Genomic DNA, 23,807 nt, shown 5'->3' with positions numbered 1-23,807 from the left:
AAACATATGACAACATGGATGAACCTTGAAGACATAATGCTGAGCGAAATAAGCCAGGCACAAAAAGAGAAATATTATATGCTACCACTAATGTGAACTTTGAAAAATGTAAAACAAATGGTTTATAATGTAGAATGTAGGGGAACTAGCAGTAGAGAGCAATTAAGGAAGGGGGAACAATAATCCAAGAAGAACAGATAAGCTATTTAACGTTCTGGGGATGCCCAGAAATGACTATGGTCTGTTAATTTCTGATGGATGTAGTAGGAACAAGTTCACTGAAATGTTGCTATATTATGTAACTTTCTTGGGGTAAAGTAGGAACATGTTGGAAGTTAAGCAGTTATCTTAGGTTAGTTGTCTTTTTCTTACTCCCTTGTTATGGTCTCTTTGAAATGTTCTTTATTGTATGTTTGTTTTCTTTTTAACTTTTTTTTTCATACAGTTGATTTAAAAAAGAAGCGAAAGTTAAAAAAAAAAAAAAAAAAAGAAAAAAGACAAACAAGGAAAAAAAAAAAAAAAGATGTGGTGCCCCCTTGAGGAGCCTGTGGAGAATGCGGGGGTGTTCGCCTGCCCCACCTCCATGGTTGCTGGCATGACCACAGACATAGGGGACGGGTGGTTTGATGGGTTGAGCCCTCTACCATAAGTTTTACCCTTGGGAAGACGGTTGCTGCAAAGGAGAGGCTAGGCCTCCCTATATTTGTGCCTAAGAGTCTCCTCCTGAATGCCTCTTTGTTGCTCAGATGTGGCCCTCTCTCTCTGGCTAAGCCAACTTGAAAGGTGAAATCACTGCCCTCCCCCCTACGTGGGATCAGACACCCAGGGAAGTGAATCTCCCTGGCAACGTGGAATATGACTCCCGGGGAGGAATGTAGACCCGGCATCGTGGGATGGAGAACATCTTCTTGACCAAAAGGGGGATGGGAAAGGAAATGAAATAAGCTTCAGTGGCAGAGAGATTCCAAAACGAGCCGAGAGATCACTCTGGTGGGCACTCTTACGCACACTTTAGACAACCTTTTTTAGGTTCTAAAGAATTGGGGTAGCTGGTGGTGGATACCTGAAACTATTAAACTACAACCCAGAACCCATGAATCTCGAAGACAGTTGTATAAAAATGTAGCTTATGAGGGGGTGACAGTGGGATTGGGAATGCCATAAGGACCAAACTCCACTTTGTCTAGTTTATGGATGGATGTGTAGAAAAGTAGGGGAAGCAAACAAACAGACAAAGGTACCCAGTGTTCTTTTTTACTTCAATTGCTCTTTTTCACTCTAATTATTATTCTTGTTATTTTTGTGTGTGTGCTAATGAAGGTGTCAGGGATTGATTTAGGTGATGAATGTACAACTATGTAATGGTACTGTAAACAATCGAAAGTACGATTTGTTTTGTATGACTGCATGGTATGTGAATATATCTCAATAAAATGACGATTAAAAAAAAAAAAAAAAAAAAAAAAAGAATTGGGGTAGCTGGTGGTGGATACCTGAAACTATTAAACTACAACCCAGAACCCATGAATCTCGAAGACAGTTGTATAAAAATGTAGCTTATGAGGGGTGACAGTGGGATTGGGAATGCCATAAGGACCAAACTCCACTTTGTCTAGTTTATGGATGGATGTGTAGAAAAGTAGGGGAAGGAAACAAACAGACAAAGGTACCCAGTGTTCTTTTTTACTTCAATTGCTCTTTTTCACTCTAATTATTATTCTTGTTATTTTTGTGTGTGTGCTAATGAAGGTGTCAGGGATTGATTTAGGTGATGAATGTACAACTATGTAATGGTACTGTAAACAATCGAAAGTAAGATTTGTTTTGTATGACTGCGTGGTATGTGAATATATCTCAATAAAATGATGATTAAAAAAAAATAAAAGGGATTAAGAATAAAAAAAAAAAAAGCCATTGTATAGATAATTAAAATTAATGTTTGACAGAAAATCACAACATGATATATAACTATTAAAGAATTGAGTGATGGTTTAATAACAAAAGCCTTCTATTCCTATCTATCTATTTGTATGGATGTGCTTTCTCAGAGCTTACTTCTATAGAAACCCAAAAATATTAGAATAGAATTGATATTAAACTCTGTCTCATTTTGCGGTAAGTAATATTCATCCACAGGCAAATGGACTAATTTTTACAAGGCCCCATTCATCTTTTTAAGAGATGTATTTGCAATGCAATTTTGATTTTTGTTCAATATGTCCTATTCAAAATTTTTAATACACATATATTCTTTTGATAAATTTGAATTAAAAATAATTGTACTAACAATTCAACCAGAAGGAAAATTATTAATCTTGAATGTCTATTTACAGAGATATTTTTGTTGCAGAAAAAGATATAGTAGGGTGTGAATAAGACTTCCAAGTGTTATACTTGGATAAAGTTCTTTGGAGGAAATAGAATGGGATTACAAGTTCAAGGAGATGGAGTTTCCAGAAAGGATTTGTGGAAAAGTCCTACTGTCTGAAGGTTTCGACCCCTGTGAGCTTCATGCCAAGCCAGTGAGATTTTTGCAACATCTGTATAGGTGGAGCCACTGGCAATCTGAACTGGAGGGAACGGAAAAGGAACAAATTGAAGGAAAACTTTCTTCAAGGACAGAATCATGGAAATTGGGGTCTGCAGTCAAGAAATCTTGGGCAAAAAGAATAGAGCAACCCAGGCACATGGAAAAGGTGAGTGCCCCAGAGGTCGAGAGCTGGCTTTCCGCTTCCATGCTCAGGAAGAGTGCTGCCACCCCATGCCCCAGAGAGTGTGGAGCACATTCCATGGGGATTGGGGATAGCCTGGCTGCCACCCCACTGTTCAGAGAGGGGAGAGCCTTTGCCCCAGAGAGGCAGAGTCCAGGTGGCATCCCAATGTTTGAGGAGGGTGGGGCTGAGAAGGTGGTCTCCCCAATGTGTGGATATATTGGAGCACTCACCACAGTGTTTGGAGAGGAAAAGGCTGCCATGTAAACCTTTGGAAGGTGTGGGACTGCCACTCTCTCAAGCCTTGAGGATACAATATCATTCTGTAAATGACTCTTGGAACTTGAAATCTAATGGAGGTTGCCCTGCAGGTTTTAGGAAGTGTTTTGGTCCCTTAATCCCTGTTTTCCTTACTGTTTCTTCTTATGACAATGGGAACGTTTATATTATGACTGTCCCTCCTTTGTATATTGGCAGCAGATAACTTGTTCTAAGTTTCACAGGTCCACAGCTAGAGGGGAATTTTGCTTTAGGACAAAACCATGCCTGTAACTGATTTAGATGGGATCTTGTACTTAACTATTGTTACTGAAATGATTTAAGTTTCTGTGATATTGTGATGGAATGAATGTATATTGTATATGGACAGATCATGTCATTTTGGTGTCCAGAAAGTGGACTGTGCCAGTTTGGGTGTACTATGTCCCTGCAAATGCCATTATCTTTGATGCAATCTTGTGGGGGCAGGCATATTAGTGTTGATTAGGTGGGAACCTATTGGTTCACTGTTTCCATGGAGATGTGACTCAATAAACTGTGGGTGAGAACTTTCATTGGATTATTTCCATGGAAGTGTTGCCCCACCCATTCAGAGTGGCTCTTAATTAAATCACTGGAGCCATAGAACAGAGGAGCCATGAGTGACATTTTAGAGCTGCAGCTGAGAGACACATTTTGAAAATGGCCATTGGAAGCTGACACTCACATTTTGGAGAAGCCATTTGAAACCAGAACTCTGGAGCAGATGCCAGTCATGTGCCTTCCCAGCTAACAGAGGTTTTCCAGACCCCACTGACCATCCTTCAGTGAAGGTACCTGATTGTTGATGCCTCACCTTGGCCACTTTATGGCCTTAAGACTGTAATTGTGTAACCAAATAAACCCCCTTTTTAAAAGCCAATCCATTTCTGATATTTTGCATGATGGCAGCTTTAGCAAACTGAAACAATACCAGAGAAAAAGTTAGAAAAAGATTATGTAGGCCAGGAAGTGTAACACAGAATATTGGAGTTAAATCATAAATTTGGCTTAGAGCTTTCTGGCAACCAAAGCAAAAATGGGAAATAAATAAATTGATTGATTCTCATTTTCTTTGAGGAGAAATATGCAAATCCTTCAATGAAAACAATACTTTTCAGGACATTTTAAAAGAAATGTGTTGCCTGAGCTACATAGTAATGGTAAGATCAGGGCAAATATCCTCCACCAGGTCCCCAAACACACCACTGGGTTTTATAATGCTATTTCTTTTTTTGTTTTTGTTTTCTTTTTTCATTTTTAATGCAATTTTATTGAGATATATTCACATGCCAGATAATCATCCAAAGTGTACAATCAATGGTTCAGAGTATCATAGTTGTGCATTCATTACCACAATTTTTGAATGCTTTCATTACTTCAGAAAAATAAAGAACACCCCAAACATCCCATACTTGTTATTCCCTCCTATTACTTATTTTTTGTCTTTGCATTCTTACTCATCTGTCCATACACTGGATAAAGGGAGTGTCGGTCACAAGGTTTTCACAATTACACAGCCACACCTTAAGAGCAATATAGTTATACACTCATCTTCAAGAATCAAGGCTTCTGTATTACCATTCAACAGCTTCAGGTATTTCCTTCTAGTTATTCCAATACACAAAAAACTAAAAAAGGATATCTATATAATGCATAAGAATAACCTCCAGAATGACCTCTTGACTCTATTTGAAATCTCTCAGCCAGTGAAACTCTTTTGTTTCATTTCTCTTCCCACTTCGGTCCAAGAAGGCTTTCTCAATCCCATGATTACCAGTCCAGGCTCATCCCCTGGAGCCATGTCCCAGGTTATCAGGCAGGTTTGACCTTGGGAGTCATGTCCCATGTAGCAGGGAGGGCAGCGAGTCCACCTGCCAAGATGGCATAGAGACAGAGGCCACATCTGAACAACAAAAGAGGTTCCCTGGAGATGACTCTTAGAAACAATTATGAGTAGGCTCAGCTTCTCCTCTGCAGGAATATGTTTCAAAAGAGCAAGCCCCAAGACTGAGGGCTGTACCTATTAAATTGGTAGTCCCTAATGCTTGCAAGCATACCAGGAATTCCCTGGGTAGGGAATTTTAATATTTCCACCTTTTCCCCTGTCCCTCAAAGGGGCTTTGTAATGCTATTTCTTTTACTGACCATCATGAAAGTTAAGGGAATGATACTAATGCATGACCTACTAAAAACGATTTATGAATAGGGCCAAAGTAATACAATACAAATATTTATCTTTCTACAGATTTCATCTAATCCAAGGGAAAATAATAAACTATCCAAAGCTAATGTCTCAATTTCAAATGCCTATAATAGTTGGGCAGGCACAATGAAAGAGTGAAGTCAGCTAGTGTAAAGATAAAAAGGGAAGGCAATAGCAAACTGGAAAGGGTTTATCCTGCCCAAATGGGCAGCCCCTACTTAATCTCAGCAGACTGGCTCATGCCTTGTGAGCATGTGGGCCCAGTGCTGCCAGACATTCTAACTTTCTGAGAATAGCTGGAAAATTGGATTTTTATTTGAAGTTTCCTTGTTTTAAAAACTTGGAACCTAATTAACAATTTTTTAAACACAGTGCAGGCCAAATGGATCATGTAAGGAAATCATGTTCAACCAGTGACATAAAACATCCTCCTAATATTGCCTTTCAACATGACTTTGGATAAGACTGTAATACCAACAATTCTGCTCAAAATGGGATGGAACTACTGGCATTTTTCTAAATATATTCACCTTTCCTGTGTGATACTCAATTAAATATTTTTTGATGTAATGAATGACCAATTACTCTAAGAGAAAGCTAACTGATTGTAATAAGCTTCACCTAAACAAAGATTGTTGACAGAAGAGAGACGGTCTGTATGGTAAATAAAAACAAAAGGAGAGTTCACAGAGATGAAAAGGGAGAGTATCTTCTTGGTTCAGCCCAAAAGAGAAGGGATTTTGGTCCATAAAAATGAGCATCTATCTGACCCATAAGTCTTGCAATAAGATACATACATTCTTGAGCAGACCCAATATATCTTCCAAATCAGTGGTTTTACATCTAAGGAATATTCCCAAAAGAATTTAGAATAACTGTACTTTTTTCCATATATTCAAATTGACATCTAATTTTTACCTTATTTTAAATAGTTACAATGGATAGAATTTCCAACATATTATAATGATTTTCATTTAAAAATAATGTCACAAATATACTTGTAAATAAATAAAAAATTAAGCCACATACAACACTAAAATGTAAGCAATGGAATCTAAATATCATAGCAATTTGATATGCTCATCATTCTTTTAAAAATACATGAACATGTTTCTTCTTTTAACAATAGGAAATTTTACATGATTTCTTTTTCTCCTTGAACTTGTAATCCCATTCTATTTCCTCCAAAGAACTTTATCCAAGTGTAACACTTGGAAGTTTTATTCATACCCTACTATATCTTTCTCTGCAACAAAAATATCTCTGTAAATAGACATTCAAGATCAATAATTTTCCTTCTGGTTGAATTGTTAGTACAATTATTTTTAATTCAAATTTATCAAAAGAATATATGTGTATTAAAAATTTTGAATAGGACATATTGAACAAAAATCAAAATTGCATTGCAAATACATCTCTTAAAAAGATGAATGGGGCCTTGTAAAAATTAGTCCATTTGCCTGTGGATGAATATTACTTACCGCAAAATGAGACAGAGTTTAATATCAATTCTATTCTAATATTTTTGGGTTTCTATAGAAGTAAGCTCTGAGAAAGCACATCCATACAAATAGATAGATGGGAATAGAAGGCTTTTGTTATTAAACCATCACTCAATTCTTTAATAGTTATATATCATGTTGTGATTTTCTGTCAAACATTAATTTTAATTATCTATACAATGGCTTTTTAATTGTCCTCCTTCAATTTCTTTGAAAGTAAAGAATTAGAAGCTACCTGACTTGCAAAAGGATTTGTTACCCATCTCCAATCCTGGCTTATACTAAAATGGCAGTTGGCTTCCATGTTTGATTAAATCCTCATGTGGGGCTGTAGCCATTGGGGTTTCACTTTCTGGAAGACTAGAATCTTCCAAACTATCAGTTTCTTTTTTCTTTGGACCCAAGAGTTCAGTTCTTAGCTCATCTATCTCTGCTTGCATTTTACTGTAAGCTGCAAGGAGAGGCCAGGTCACACTCTCGATATTTAGTGTTGAAATATCTTCAGCTAAGTATCCAAGGTCATCATTTTCAAATTTTACCTTCCATCCAACACTGGTACTCAAATTTGCCAAATTCTCTGATACTTTAAAACAAGGATCATCTTCCTTTCAGTTTGCAATGACACATTCAACATTTCTGTTCAAGTCCTCATCAGAGCTATCTTTAGAGTCCATATTTCTACTAACAGTCTCTTCAAAGCAGTCTAGGCCTTTTCCATCAAGCTTCTCACAATACTTCCAAAATCTTCCCCTTATCCATTTAAAAAGCCATTCCAACATGTTTGGTATTTGCAAACTCAGCAGCACCCCACTCCTGGTACCAAAATCTGCTCTGGTTTGCTAATGCTGTCATTATGCAAAATATCAGAAATGGATTGGCTTTTATAAAGGGGGTTTATTTGGTTACACAGTTACAGTCCTAAGGCCATAAATTGTCCAAGGTAAGGCATCAACAATCAGGTATCTTCACTGAAGAATGGCCAATCATGTCTGGAAAACCTCCATTAGCTGGGAAGGCATGTGGCTGGCATCTGCTCTGGAGTTCTGGTTTCAAATGGCTTTCTACAAAATGTCAGTGTCAGCTTCCAATGGCCATCTTCAAAATACGTCTCTCACCTGCAGCTCTAAAATGTCACTCATGGCTGCTCTGTTATATGGCTCCAGTGATTTAATTAAGACCCACCCTGAATGGATGGGGCAATGTTTCCATGGAAATAATCCAATAAAAAGTCTTGCCCACAGTTAACTGAATCACACCTTCATGGAAACACTGAACCAATAGGTTCCAACCTGATCAACACTAATACGCCTGCCCCCAAAGACTGCATAAAAGATAATGGCATTTGGGGGGACATAGTACACCCAAATTGGCACAGGTATTAACCTCCTAGTCTAATTAGTTTCATTGGTCCTAATTTAAAAATTTTATATTTTCTTATTTTTTTGCATGTATTTATTGTAAGCCACCTCTAATCCCACATTTATAGATACTCTTTGTCAACTCATTTCATTTCTATAGAAGGCTGGTGTTCTGGTTTGCTAAAGCTGCAATTATGCAAAATAGCAGAAATGGGTTGGCTTTTTAAAGGGGATTTATTAGGTTACAAATTTACAGTTCTAAGGCCATAAAAGTGTCCAAACGAAGGCATCAACAAGAGGATACCTACACTGAAGAATGACTGATGGGGTCTGGAACACCTCTGTCAGCTGGAAAGGCACATGACTGGTGTCTGCTGGTCCTTTGCTCCTGGGTTCTGGTTTCAAAATGGCTTTCTCCAAAATGTCTCTGGGCTTCTGTCTCTCTTAGCTTCTTCTCTCAGCCTCTATGCATCCTTGCTTGTTCTCCCAGGGCATTTCTCTCTTAAGCATCTGGTGGTCCTCTCTTAGCTTCTCTGGGGCAAACTCTGGGCTTCATCTCTTAGCTTAGCATCTCCAAACATCCTTCTGTCTGCATCTCCCAGTATCTCCAAACATCTGGGTCTGTGTGGGCTCTCAGCTCTCTTAAGGACTCCAGTGATCTAATTAAGACCCACCCTGAATGGGCAGGACCATAACTCCACAGAAATAATCTAATCAAAGGGTCTCACGCACAGTTGGGTGGGCCACATCTCCATGGAAACAACCTAATCAAAAGGTCCCACCCATAATAAGTCTGCCCCCACAAGACTGCATTAAAGAATGTAGTCTTTCCTGGGGTACATAACATTTTCAAACTGGCAGAGCTGGTGAGGTCTATTACATTTCATTTTTCTTAGGGGGTTACCATCATTTCAGCTCTGAGTTTTCCTGGCTCTTGCCCCCATCTACCACCTACAGGAATTATTTGGCTTTATTGCAAGCTTTTAGGGGGCAACAAATTTATGGTGGCCCCATAATGCCCAGCACACAGCATAGGGCTTACTTTGTGTATAATGCTATTTATTATGTAGTGAGAGGCTAATAAGAGCAACAGTAAAAAAAAGTATTTTTATTTCCACACCCTGAAACAAGGGAACTTTTTATCTATGCCAACTCCTGGAAGTCTTATCATCAAATGGATGAAAGCTCCATCTATATACAGTAAACTTTACATACTTTATCATAAAAGGAATGTGTTGTGTAAGACTGGGTGGTGAACATTTTTTCTAATGACCAGAAAGAGAAAAGTAGCTCTGCTTTCTTAAACTACTAATTAATTTAGCTTCATTTATTTTTCTATGAATCTTTAACTCCCTGGGCATAGATTACATCAACTATGTAGTATGAAAAAGAACAGATAAGAAGTCAAAGTTAAAAATGCCTATACAAAGTCTTCTTTACAAGTTGACAAAAAGAATCTGCAGAAACTCTACCAAGTGAGTGCAAGTGCGGAAGTGTATTTCTCAGAACTAGCTAAATGGAATCTAAGACCCCACTTATAGCTTGAATTACCCAAGTTTTGCTACAAAGAAAACATTTCTCCAAGTATGAAGGAGGAAGCAGGCTGTTAGAGACACTTTCTTCCCAACCCTGAGCCAGGTCAGTCTGTAGTCATGCTGCTCAGGGCTCTGTTTAATGGCTTTGCCCACAGAGCATGCTCACTATCACACTTCCGAAGTTAATCACTTGCACTTAATTTCAGTCATTTTTTACTTTGAAAACTCTGAATGCCTCGTTCGGGACAGTACATACAACGTGTGCCAAGCCGCTGGTTTCAAAGTTCAGCTGTTTTTGAGTTATTTGACTGGACAAAAGGTCATAAGATATCTTTCACAGCAGGGGAAGTGTAATTTTCCATGTCTTTATGATGTTTTTGAAATGGTTGAAGTGATTTTCCCCTAAAATTTCCATAAATAAATGACTTTTACTGGTGGTGTAAATTTAATTTTGAGATGCCTTGACAAAAAATTTTGAAAGTAACTTCCTCTCCTCCCACAAAATAGTCTCAAGACCTATCTTCAGTATGCACCCTGTGGGTGGTGAATAGGGGAAACTGGAAGAGACCCCAGTTTAAAATACAGAACCTTCACATTTGGACTACAAGTACGGAAAGTTTTAGCTTCTAAAAAGTCTCTCAATGTGTGAGATGAAAAAAATCTCAACTCTAGATCTGGTCTCTTCATTCTCCTCTCCAATTCTTGTAGAGCATTGCATAATTCTCTGATTCTGTTTGCACCTCACTTATCCACGTACCTTACAGCAGATTTTACTTTTCCACAATTCCCTGGCTTCCTTTGCCATATATATGGATATTTCTAGCCTCCAATCTCAGGAGCATCACGTGTGTCTTCCAAATATGCCAGGGCAAACCAGCATGCTGACTTTAACTTTTTGCAGGATTAACCTCTGTTGACCACCAGTAATGACTTGCTAGTGCCTATTTGTGTGTACTTTGCTCAAAGATGTTAAGTGTGGACCCACCCGGGGTTAGACTTACATCCCCCAAGAAAGAAGAGCAAATGGCCATGAGGCAAGAGTAGGAGCAGGGACACCTGTTGCTTTTCTCCCTGCCTTCTCCTCCCTCTTCCACTGATCCACTTGCTCACAGGACTAGTCCCCTTGTTTGACCCTAAACAAATGTTTGGCCTTTTTGTGGTGAACAAGGACACAGAGCTGTCAATTGAGCACCTCTGATATACTATCCTGCCCTTCAATGGGTCTATCAAGTGTGCACCTCTGGGTCATCTTCTGGACTATTTGGTCATTAACAACCCCAAGGACTGTTCTTTTTTTTTTGGATGCAAGAGCTTTTATTTTACTTGCGTCTTCTTTGGAATTTGTGCAAGTATGTTCATCATTTTTCTGCCCAGTTGATCTTCTGCCTTTTCTTCTGTACTGTTAACTACCTTCCAGAGTCTCTTTGGCAAATGACCACTTCCACTTTCCACTCCACAAGCCCGCTGTATTCTTATTCCTGGAGATCCTGTTCTTCTCTTCAGGGAAGCCTCAAAGAGTCTGGTCACTGTCCTTTCATACTGGACTGATCCTGCGGTCCATCAGTCACTTCTCCCATTTCCAGGGCTTCCTCCTGTCCATCAGTCTATTCCATCGATCTCGTCTCTTCTTACTTAGGGAAGTCCGTAGAATTGTCCCTCCGCTGCCGTTCAAGTCTCCTGCCTTCCCACCCCACACCCTACCGGACCCAAGTGTCCGTCCGTCGGTTTCCAGTCACCCCCGCCCAGCTCTTCGGCCTCAAGTGACTGGACGTGGGTCCATCCCGTCCCGTCTCCCAGTTACCTCCAATTCGGACACCGGTGGCCGGAACTTTTTTCCAGCCGGGAAGCGAAGCCCGGCGAGTGCGGGGTCGAGCTGGCGGCCGGCGGGCGCGGGGCGCGGCGCGGCGGGGTGGGCGTGCGAGCCGGCCGGGGGCGTCGCGGGCCGCCCTGCCCTATAAGGGGCCGAGCCGCCTCCGCCGCCGGGCGGGTGCCGGGCGGACCGCGGCGGCGGCTGCGATTGGCTCAGGCGCCCCATCCGGGGACTGGGCTCGGCGCTGCTCGTTCGCCCTAAAGGTACCAATATGGCGGAGGTGAGCAGAGAAACCGGGCAGGAGCGGCTGGGCTGGAGCGGGCGTCCGGCATTCCCCGGCGGCTCCCTGCGGCCGCCGACCCCACCCGGGGGCTCCAGCGCCCTACCCGCAGCCTGGCGGGGGACGGCGGGGTGGGGTGGGGGCCACCGGGAGGTGGCGGGCCGCGGCGGGGCCGGCCGGGGGGCGGGAGCGGGCGCGGGAGCGGTCTCCCTCCGGGAGTAGGCCGCGGCAGCTCCGGCCCCGGTCCGACTAAGGCACGGACCCGAGCGGGAGACAACGGACGGTGGCAGCGAGCCCTGGTCCGGATTCGGCGCCATACCGGCCCCCAGGCCGCTGACGCGGGCCGCCGGCACCTCGGTGCTGCCTCCGGGGTCCAGGGTGGGTGGAAACCGGCGTAACTCCCCCCCCCCCCTTCCCGGACCGATTGCAAAGCAGGGAGCGGGCTGCGCCACTGCCCCGCGAGAGGAGTGCGCTGCGCCCCCGGCCCGCAGGGCCCGGGCTGCGGCTTGAAGGGGCCTCACGTTCCACTTTGCTCTGGGCGCGGAGGCAAGCGGGATGCGCGGCCGCCGGGCTCCGCGGGAGGTGAGCGGGACTCCCCGCCTCGTAGCCAGGGAGGTACGGAAGCCCCTGGGGATGAGGGGGACAAACCGAGACCCTTTTGCCTTCTCCTGGAGAGCAGGTCGATAGCCCCACTTTCCTCTGGGCTGGAGAGGGGAAGCAGGGCGAGAGAGGCTGCCCCGGCCATTTCCCCGGGGGCAAGTGAGATGGGGGAGGGGGGTTGCGCAGCAGAAGCCCCTTCGCCCGCGCTGGCTGGGCCGAGGGGCGTGCTGCTGGCGGGTTTGGGGAGGGGCCGCACACCCTAGGAAGAACCAGCATCTCAGGGACTGAGGTACTGCGTGTCTGGACTTGGGGAGAGGATGAGGGGTTCACTCTTTGGTTTAGGGGCCAGTGTCGAACTGGTCCCTTGATTGCGGTCTTGGGCAATGGACAGCCCCGGACTTGGGGGTCCTGGGCCCCGGGGGCGAACTAGGTGCGCGGAGGGCGAGTCCGTTTCAGGAAAGGGTGTTGAGTTGCGTGGAGTTGGTTTGGGTTGCGGAGAGCCTGGTGGGATTTGAGGGACTCTCAAGATGCCGAGGTGGGAGACCGATGCTGCGAGCTGAGTGCTCTAGATTTTGCTTCTCCACTTTGTAACTTCTTGAGCTCCAAAGGGTGGCTTGCAGTTGCCTGTTGGACTCCAGGCTTAGTTCGGGGTCTGCAAGTTTATACACTGGGGACTCGGGGAGGAAGGCGAGGCGGCCAAAGAGGGGGCCCGAAAGGGGCCGGGAGCGATTGCAGCGAAGCTAAGTCTTGCACTTTTGGCAGCTGCGGAGGAGCGCTCGGCTCCGCCTCCTTTGAGCCCTGTTGCCGGCGCTGCTTCTTTCCTGGGCTGCGCGATCTAACCGCACGTTTTCTTCTTTCTCTCCTAGGCTTCTTTTGGAAGTTCGAGCCCAGGTTTGTCCTATTTTCTTACCTTTTTGGTGGGCCCCAGAGGGAACCCTGTGTGTTGGGGGCTCAAAGATCTGTTGCTAAAGGTTTCACTCCAAAAATTTATCCCGCAAGTGTTCCATTATTTGTCCTTAAGAGTTTCAAAGTGCATTTGGTAATTAAGTTATTTGAGGAACGAACAGTTGTATTGTTCTTTTCTTTCTTTTTACTTGCATGTTGGAAAAATACCTTGTTACAAAGCCGGTAACAAACAAGTGTCCTGTTATATTATGTCTTTAATTCTCACATATATTTTTTCTCCAAGCCTGAAACGGTTAATCCCAAACCAACTTTCCGTTAACTTTAGCTATTTAGTTTAGATTTTAATTTTGGTTTCTTCGAGAGATTGACTCTTTAGTATGTCAGAAATTTGGGGCTGCTTAGATTAACCACGACTCCCCCTTTTCCCTTTATTTTGTCTCTTTTTTTCATAATTGCGTAAAGGCTATAGATTGTGTTAAAACAGCCAGTTGAGAGTTAGGTAAAGCTGGTTTATTCAAAAGAAACAGAACTTTCAAGTTTGCACAGAAAAGTGGTGATACAGAGTTTTTGAACTGAGACGATATTAGATCATCTGGAAGTGTTTCTTAATGTTTTGGGAGTCAGGGACCTTTTTAGAATCTGATGAAAGCAGGGACTCTCTCCCCAAAATACTGCATATATGCATAATTGCACACATTTGAGGTTTGTGGGACCTCTTGAAGCTGGTACATAGTAAGGACCTTTCTATGTGTGGTAAAACTGTAAGGCCTGATTTGTTCCAGTTTACCCAAGTCCAGTCTCTGTTTTGGTTGCCTCTTTTCCCTCTCATAATCTTCAGGAAAAAGTAGTCTGAAGTAGTCCAACTCCCTTATTTTATTTGTCAAGGAGACAGACTTTTTTTTTTTTTTTTAAATCTTCATTTTATTGAGATATATTCACATACCACGCAGTCATACAAAACAAATCGTACTTTCGATTGTTTACAGTACCATTACATAGTTGTACATTCATCACCTAAATCAATCCCTGACACCTTCATTAGCACACACACAAAAATAACAAGAATAATAATTAGAGTGAAAAAGAGCAATTGAAGTAAAAAAGAACACTGGGTACCTTTGTCTGTCTGTTTCCTTCCCCTATTTTTCTACTCATCCATCCATAAGCTAGACAAAGTGGAGTGTGGTCCTTATGGCTTTCCCAATCCCATTGTCACCCCTCATAAGCTACATTTTTATACAACTGTCTTCGAGATTCATGGGTTCTGGGTTGTAGTTTGATAGTTTCAGGTATCCACCACCAGCTACCCCAATTCTTTAGAACCTAAAGAGGGTTGTCTAAATTGTGCATAAGAGTGCCCACCAGAGTGACCTCTCGGCTCCTTTTGGAATCTCTCTGCCACTGAAGCTTATTTCATTTCCTTTCACATCCCCCTTTTGGTCAAGAAGATGTTCTCCGTCCCACGATGCCAGGTCTACATTCCTCCCCGGAAGTCATATTCTACGTTGCCAGGGAGATTCACTCCCCTGGGTGTCTGATCCCACGTAGGGGGGGAGGGCAGTGATTTCACCTTTCAAGTTGGCTTAGCCAGAGAGAGAGGGCCACATCTGAGCAACAAAGAGGCATTCGGGAGGAGGCTCTTAGGCACAACCATAGGGAGGCCTAGCCTCTCCTTTGCAGCAACCGTCTTCCAAGGAGACAGACTTTTAAATGACTAAACTGAGAGTCACCTAGTCAATAGCAGAGCCTGGATGAGCACCCAAGTCTTCCATTACAATGTGGTGCCTTCCTTTCCCTGGAATATTGCTTTTTGTGTTTAGTAGACTCTCAAGGCCTCACTTGAAAATTTTTTTAAGGTGTTATAAAATAATTAATCAACACCAAGTTGGAGAAATTGTGGCTATTTTAAAAATAGCTATGTCTTTTCATTTTTAAAATTGTTTTCAAAAGTTTCTCTAATTTTGAGATAAACATTTCTTTGCCATTACTGATTTCAGGAAAAGAATGTTTATCTAACTGATGCCAAACATCTGGATGATAATGGAATTTTTCCATTTTGCATCACTTTCTGCTGTTACGTTGTGATCTAAATAAAAAAAAAAAGTGTGGTTTTGGTGTCTAAACTGAGGTTTATACCCTGCTTTTAATCAATTAGCCTGTTTTTAAAAGAATTTTAGAGCTAGAAGGGACTCTAGAGATCATTTAAGCCAACCCTCTGTGTTTTACCAGTGAGGAACTGGACCAAGGCCCACAAAGTTTAAATTATTTGCCTCAGGTCCTACAGAAAGCCAGGAACAAAACTGGTAGACCCTCAGGCCCTCCAATTTCTGGCCGTTATTGAATACCTTCCACATTAAAGGGGAAGGCCTGCTCTGTCAAGTGATATGGGGATAACAAAAGAAATATAACACAGCTTACACTCAAAGAGGTGGAAAAGTTACGATCTATTTCATTGCTGACACTTTAGCATGCCACAGATCTATTTCATTGCTGACACTTTAGCATGCCACAGACGTTTTCAGGAATTCCTCAGAAAAACATAATTTGTAATGATACATGTTCTGCTTTTCAGGCATTTAATAAATATTTATCTTTGTCTTAAAAAATTAGGTTAAACTATTACATCTCAACAGGTTTTTAAATGAGCAGATAATATCTTTCAGATTATGAGTAACGTCATTATAGTGAAAACGTCTTAAAGAATTGGTCCCACAGAAATTGCATTATTTTAGGGCCAATGATTAGGGATCCCTGAACTCAGAATCAAAAATGTTGAGTTCTTTCTTTGGCTTTTCCATAGTGAAAAATCTTTGACCTAGTAATGATCTCACACTGTCCTTAAATGTTGTTTGAAATTGTAAAATATTAAATAGTTTGACTAAAAACTGATCGAATTTATTATGTTCAGTATGCTTTCTTCCACATCTCCTTTTTCCCACCCCCCAGATTTTGATACTCCTTTCCTTCTGCTTCAAGAGTCACAGATCTAAGTGATCTAAGTAGATACTGGAATAAAACAAATGCAGAAAATCCTGTTTTTCAGAAATTTGTTTTCATTCTCTTGGGATTATGGGTCTTATCCATTTTTCCTCTTGGTTTTTGGAGCGTCTTGTTGACTAGTGCTTGGTATAAAAATGTTACCAACTTATAAACACGTGTGAATTGATGAAGACAACTTACAAGAATATTGCAATGGCATACGTCTTCCAGATCTTTAGATGTGGCTTTCTATCTTCCCTTCACACATCCTAAGAACTTTATTAGAAATCTAAAGTAAAGCATGCTCTTACAGTTTGTTTGTCTGATTAATACTAAGGAGCTTGAAATCCTGTTGTAGAAATGAAAAGTGATACAGTGCTTTCAAGACTGAATTGCTATATAGCTGCTTCATAGAAACTTTTATTTGTTCTATAAACCAGGCTTTTATTTGTTTTGTGTCTCTTTTTGAGGAATAGAATTTGGGTAAAATTTATATTCTCTTTTCATGAACTGTTAGTATATAGTGGATTCTTATGAAGTCTTCTATTCACAGAGATTTAATGCTTCTGGCATTTTGCTATTGCTTTTAGACAAAAGTACTAAACTAACTGAAATGCAAGTTCGACTGCTTTTCTGTCAGAACATTAATTTAGGACCACTCCATTTAAACCACTTTGCAGCTATTACGGTTGTTTTCTGATGCACTGGATCCCTTATAAAAGCCTTTATTAATTCTTTTTTTGTTTGCTAATATGGATAGCTTTTCAGAACCACGTGGTCTTACTTTATAACCTGTAAAATATATAGTAAATGGATTTAATAAAATCCACATAGAAAATAAAAGGAACTGGCAGAAGAACACAAATTATTTTCTTTTGTAAATAGCCTTGTGAATGTATAAAGTGATTCAGGTTGTTTTGTTCCAGTTGGCTCTTTGTCTTCTGAGGATCATGATTTTGACCCCACTGCTGAGATGTTGGTTCATGATTATGATGATGAAAGAACTCTTGAAGAAGAGGAATTGATGGACGAGGGTAAAAACTTCAGTTCCGAAATTGAAGACTTAGAAAAGGTAAAGGAGTTTATTTTAGTATTTTAACACAAATTGGTAGTAAAGATTTAGAAATTCTATTAAAAGGAAATTATTTTACTATGTAAAATAAAAATAGGATCAACATCTTTATTTTTGAGCTAACGTTTGCCAAATGTCACTGATTTTCTCATTATTGACGGGGGTTTTCGTTTAATTTTTGAAAATTATTTTATATCCATTAACCAAGTTTTTAAGCTTATACTAGCACAAAGAAGTAGGTACATCTGGTCATCTTAACAATTGAGAAAATTGAGATACAGAGAAATGTAGGCTCTAAACTCAGTTCTGAATGCTAGCCCAGTCCTCTTTCTGTTACACCATACCAGTGTACTGAGGTTTAATCTTGAGTTTAAGCACTATGGGAGATACAGGGAGAAGTCTTTTCCTTCGAATAACTTATAATCTGGTAGAATATTGTAAGAAAATTGAAAGAGAAAAGGTTACTATATCAATGCATCTTAATAATAGTCCATCTCCTTCTCCCCAGTCATCTTTTGAAAGGTTGTCAGGGATGAGTAATTCATAACTTTTTAAACCCAAAATCAACATAAATTCAAATGAACTGTATTTTAAAACATACATTTATATCAGGACTACAGAGAGAGGCTTCCAGGACATCACCTTGAAAAAAATGTAAGATTATAGTTATCTGTAAATTAACCTTATTTGCAAATTTCTACCAACCCAGAATTAACAACAGCTTTTAGGAGTAATATTGAATAATACTAATCCTATGCATTTTCACACCTCTTTTTCTTAAAGAAGACAAAGCACATTCTTGTATAATCTCCTCTACTTACTATCTTTGGGATACACGAGTGGGTTATTTTTGCGTTTCTTCCTTCGTGTTAATACATAGGGAAACAGAAGGCAGTGTCTTCAGGGACAAGACCCCAAGGCTTGCTCCAGAAGATGTGAAGTTTCTAAACACATTTATTCATTTCTCCAGTCAATCAAACACAGTTGCAGTTCGATTTATTTACTTTTTAAGTGTATTTGCTGTAAAATCCAAATAGATTTGGGAATGTAGAGATAAAATTATTAATGAAATACTCAAGTGATAGAAGAAGAAAAGTCTTTCTTGCCCATCATGCCTTTCAGGGGTGATGATAAAATGTTGCCTGTTATGAGAAAAGATACCCCAGAGTTTTTAGCTCTGCCTTGGCCATATTCAAGCAAATCCTTCCTACCTCTTATGAGTGGGTAAACCTAAAATAACTGAGAATTACAGTCAAGTAACATTATTGCTAAGCAAAGACTGTGGTAGGCCCTGGGATTGCAAAAATGAATAATTTGACAGTGTTTCTGAACTCTAGGAATTTACCATCTATTGGGGGGGGTGGGAGCAACAAATGGTAACAAAGATTTTTAATATCCTATGCTAAGAACTATGAATGAGGCAAGCAATGAGAGTTATGAGAAAAAGAGTGTTTATAATTAGTGAAAGGTATTCAGCCTAGTGTAGAAGTTGGGGGAGGACTCCTTAGAGTAGATAATACTTCTCTCCTATAGTACTCTAATCTGTAGTTTTTAAGTCAGGATACTGCTGTGGACATGGGGCAAAAGTGTCCCAAGTAGTCCTATTATGCATCTTCCTTGATAATGCATTTATTGTTAAAGGAGGAGAGACAAAAGTATATTTACAACATGATAAAAGAAAATGCTGGATGTGAATGTGTGAGATAACATTTTAGCCATGCAAATCTCCATTTTGTCAGTAAAATAATAAGAATTAAAAATTTCATTTACTGTGTTAACTTACTGCTTGGGTGTGGGTAATTCTGGTAGAGATTTTTATGGGCTGGTAAAATTTCGTTTTTCAGATATGTAGGTTTAGTTCTAGAGCTCGCAGTAATAGCTGCTTTGATCTGTGTTTAGTGAGTTTTAAAGGAAATTGGGGAAGATACAGAGAAATAACTGCAAAGAATTACTCACTTAACTATTCATAGAAATACCTAGTCCCTATTCTGTGTTTTTCATTTTGTTTAGTAACAGCTAGTAATTAAATCTTTGCTTTGTAATGATATCTATCTGAATTTGTAGATTCAGAAAAATTACTTATTTCAGAAAAATTAAACATCTCAACTTATCTATACTTGGACAGTTTTGCTTTTTGGCATTTTGTCACACTCTTGAAAATTGGATTAATACAGGTGACCTAGAGAAGACCCAGCTGTGTGTCTCCAGTCAGAGGCTAGTCCTTACATCATTTAGCAAGTGACATGAGTTATTTCTAAGAGTGGCTAACTGCCCACTTCCTCTGGTTCTTATCTATAGTAAGGCATAATAGTGCAGATGTGGTCCCTATTCTTTATTGATGAATAATGAAACATGAAAATGAAAAAGTAGTAGTAGATAGTGACATAAATATTAATAGTAAGGTTCATTTTATTTTTAGGAGAGATTTTAAGTTAATCTTTTATTATTTGAACAGTGATTAGGTATTCCTAGCTGTTAACAGAGTTAGGGTTTGATGTTAATGTTCATTTTCAAAAATTATAAAGAAGTTTTATGCTCATAGTATACAAACAATGAAGTTTATTTAGTATCTATGTGGTCTGTATTTTGGCACTTATAAATTTTTAGTATGTCACACGCTGTGGAAAATAAGAGGCATACAAAATCTGTTTTCTTTAGTAGCTCTTAGAAAGAGCTACTTTGGAGAGGATAGATAAACCATGTGATGAGATTTTAATTTTTAAATATAGCAAAATAAAGTTTGTCATATCTTTATATTAATTTTATTCATGTTACTGTTTCTTGAGAGACTTTAACTTAATATTCTTCGATTTAGAGGTAGAACATTTATTAAAGAGTTCTTTACATTCCTGCTTTTATTAATATAAAGAGATATTTTTCCTCCGGTGTTCATTGTGGGAAAATTTCAAAAATTCAGAAAAGCATGAGCAAGTGAGAAAGTAAAAATTACCTTTTTTGCCACTTGGAATTTGGTATGGGTTTTTTTTTTTAGCATTTTGAAAAGGAAAGATTATGTGTAGGTTGTTTTGCAACTACATTTTCAGGTATCAGGCAGGTGTTGTATTGGTCACTGAAATTGATCTACACTCACTTAAGTGATTTCCAGCAACCCCCATCAAGTGTGTCAGACAGGTATTGGTATTATTTCCTTGGCTCAGAGGTGAACTTGATTGTAAGATGTACCATTGATTTAGAAATAGCATGGATTAGGGGGTTGGAGTTGACACTAATTTTGTGAAATTTGTACATTGGTAATGGGATACATCCTGATTTCCATTATGTAAGGATGCACTTCACAGAATCAAGGAGATAATAGTATGTTTCTGTTTTCAGATGAGGAGGTGGGAGAGAGAGGGGTTTGGTATTTGCCCAAGGGTAATGGCTAGCAGTTAGTGAGTCCTCTGTCCCCAAATCTTGTGCCCTTCTTTTCATAAACCCTTCACTTTACCCAGTCAGTTTATAAATGTGAGCAGACTCCAATGTGTCCCTTAAAACTTAAATAGAGTCAGTGAAATACCTGAGAAAAAGAAAAGAAAAATCCTTACAACAGGGATAAGGGCTAAGCTGATCTAGCTACCACAGATACTCAGACTTTGCAATTTAACAATTCAATTTTGAAAAAAATTGTTTTTATGCTTCAAAGGACTGACTGTTTTATTCTTATGCTCTAATAGAAATCTCATTTATGAAGTGCTTCATAGGCTGTATTCAACTTTTCCACTGTTGCTTAAATTTTAGCATAGATATTTTCTATGTTTTAGTACCAGCTTTCTCTAGAGGACTATACAGTGTCACCCTTGAACTTTCAAGGTTTCCACTAAGTTGGTCACCTTTTTCCTCAATAGGTGATCATGCACGTCTTTATAGAGAAAGCAGGGGTTTTCACTTGTGGCTGTGTGGAATCTTCTGTACCTTTCACACAAACTTAACTTTTATACTCATTCTTCCTTCTTTCCTTTCTGTCCCAGAAATACCTACTGCATCCCAGGCTTACTTCTAGATTCCATCCTTCCTGCCTTCAGTTTATTCTTCTACTTCTTTTTTCCTCTTATTTTTTTTTTTTATTTCAGCACAGAATCCTACACACTTGTTTCCCACATTTGGAAGAAATTCTCTTTTCACCATGAATTGCCTTCAAGTCTCCTTTCGTGGCCAGGTTTCAGAGATGTATCCGTACTTTCCCCCCTTCCATTCAGGTTTCAGTTCTGCTGCTTCCACCGGGCTGTAAGGTAAACAATATTATTCTTGATTGCTGAACACAAAGAATTTTTATCTGACTTTATCTCCCTTGATCTCTTTGTGATATTTGATCCAGGTGGTTATCCCCTGCTTTCTCCACCCTTGCTTCTTCCTTAATTTACTTAAACTGCTTTATCCCAGTTCTACTTCTACTCTCTGATGTCTTCCTCTTATTTATGGGCTTCTTTTTCTTTGTCCACATTTTAATTCAAGTATTTCCCAGGGTTCTTTCGCTTTTGTCTTCTTACTCTGTATGCTTTTTCTGGGTGATCTCATCCAAGCCCATTGCTTCAACTTTCGCTGTAAACTCTTCATCTACCATCCTGCCCTCCACCCTCAAGTTTGTTTCTGTCTCATAATGGTGGTGTAGTTATCTACCCTCTCAGGCCAGAAATCTGCCAGTCCAATTAGACTTCTATGTCTCTTTTATTTACTCTGTCAATAAGTCAATAAATAGTAGATTCTTTTCCTAAAAAATTCTCTCAGATAATTTTCTTCCTTACCTCAAGACTCTCATTCTTCTGTTTTCCCTAGAATGCTATTTCCAATATGCAAGTCATGTTTAAAAATTTTCAGACATACTCCATTGCCTATAAGGTAATAGAAATAGTAAGTTCTAATAAAGGGTAGATCCCCTTCTCTTTTCTCTCTACCCTCTCCCTGGGTGAGCTCGTTAACTCCTGTGGCTTTAAATATCATCTAGATGCTAATGAATTCCAGATTTGTATCTTTAGCCCGGTACAATCCTCTGAGCTCTTAGGCTCCTGGCCAATTTGACTTTTCTGCTTGGATGTTTCATAGTCCTCTAAAATTTATCTGGTGTCTTCTGCAGAATTCTTCATTTTCTCCTTTAAAACCCTCTTCTTCTTTCAGTCTATTCTGTCTCAGTAAATTTGCCACCTTTGAAGATGTGGCAAACATGAAAAGTTGGTAGACCTGGGAATCTGGGTGAGAGGGGTATGTTGGAATTTTCTGTATGGGGTTTTGTATTATTTTGCAACTGTCCTATAAGTTTGAAATTATTTCCAATAAAAAGTTAAAAAAAGAAAGAGTTACCACCTAGGAGGCAGTTGCTCAGATAGAAATCTGGGAAGTCATCCTTCGCTTTGCTTTTCACCCCCACATCTAATAGTCACCTGTAAGTCCTTTTTTCCCCCCTTAACTTTTTATTTTGAAATAATTTCAAATGTACAGGACAGTAGCAAAAATAATACAGACAACTCCAAAATACCCACTACCCTCCTCCAGATACTCAGATCCACCAATTTTAGCATTTTTCCATTTTTGCCATCTCTCTCTCTCTCTCCCTCTCTCTCCCTCCTGCCTTTCTTTCCCTTTCTTGCTTGCTTGCTTGTTATCTTCTGAGCATTTGAGAGCAGACCACAAACATACTCCTTGAACACATAATACTTCCATGTACATTTCCTACAAACCAAGAATGGTCACTTATGTAATCACCTTAAATGCATGCAGTATTAACTTCAGGAAATTTAACATCAATATAAAGCTTACATTCTATATTCCAGTTTTTTCTTATGTCCTAATAACATCTTTTTTAACCTTTTCTCCTCCATTCTTAGGTCCCATCCAGTTTCATGTATTGCATTTATTTGTCATTTTCTCTTTACTTTTTCTTTCTTTTCTTTCTTAAATTTTGGAAACAGACATACAATATGTATTTTCTCATCCCAACCCCTCTCAAGCATACCAGTCAGTGAGAATAATCACATCCACAGTGTTGCAGTACCCTCACCACCATCTATTTCTAGAACTTTCCCTTCACCCTAAACAAACCCTACACCCATTTTGTATTAACTTACTATTGCCTCTGCTCACTACCTGGTAACCTGTACTCTACTTTCTGTCTCTGAGTTTGCATATTCTGTGATATTTTCTTTGTGGTTACCATGGGGCTTAAATTGAAGTCCCTAAATCTGTAACAACCTCATTTGCTTTGATACCAGCTTAACGTCAACAGCATGCATAAACTATGTTCCAGTACCCCTCGGTCTTCCCACTGTTATGTAGTTCTTGTTACAAATTAAGTATTCATTATGAGTCTAAAACTGGTGTTTTATCATCATATTTTATGCATTTGCCTTTAGATCCTGTAGGAACTAAAAAGTGGAGTTACAAATAAAAAATACAGTAGTACTGATAGTTTTATTTACTCATGGCGTTGTCTTTACTGAAGAGCTTTATTTCTTCATGTGGCTTTAGTCAATTGTCTGGTGTCCTTTCCTTTCAATCTGTACAACTCCCTTTAGCATTTCTTGTAGGACTGGTCTAATAGTGATGAAGGCCCTTAGTTT

The 23,807-nt window shown here is 39.8% G+C and overlaps 1 protein-coding gene across 3 annotated transcripts in view; it reads left to right on the top strand.

Moving 5' to 3' along the window:
• The first annotated feature begins 11,680 nt into the window (after positions 1-11,680).
• The window catches only part of MIER3 (MIER family member 3), a 34,307-nt gene continuing 22,180 nt past the window's right edge, over positions 11,681-23,807 (top strand). For 2 of the 3 annotated variants that reach the window (XM_037799294.1, XM_037799293.1), the window contains exons 1-3: positions 11,681-11,699; positions 13,166-13,190; positions 17,111-17,256. In XM_037799294.1, coding sequence (XP_037655222.1) covers positions 11,691-11,699; positions 13,166-13,190; positions 17,111-17,256 — 180 coding nt within the window. In that variant the 5' untranslated portion in view covers positions 11,681-11,690. Of the gene's footprint in view, positions 11,700-13,033; positions 13,191-17,095; positions 17,257-23,807 lie in introns of those variants that run through there. The other variant, XM_037799295.1, reaches the window with a different exon arrangement.

The sequence above is a fragment of the Choloepus didactylus genome, chromosome 11, assembly GCF_015220235.1.
Source record: "Choloepus didactylus isolate mChoDid1 chromosome 11, mChoDid1.pri, whole genome shotgun sequence".
Taxonomy (NCBI): domain Eukaryota; kingdom Metazoa; phylum Chordata; class Mammalia; order Pilosa; family Megalonychidae; genus Choloepus; species Choloepus didactylus.
Note: the sequence above shows the minus strand (reverse complement) of the source record. Positions and strands in the feature narration are given on the sequence as shown.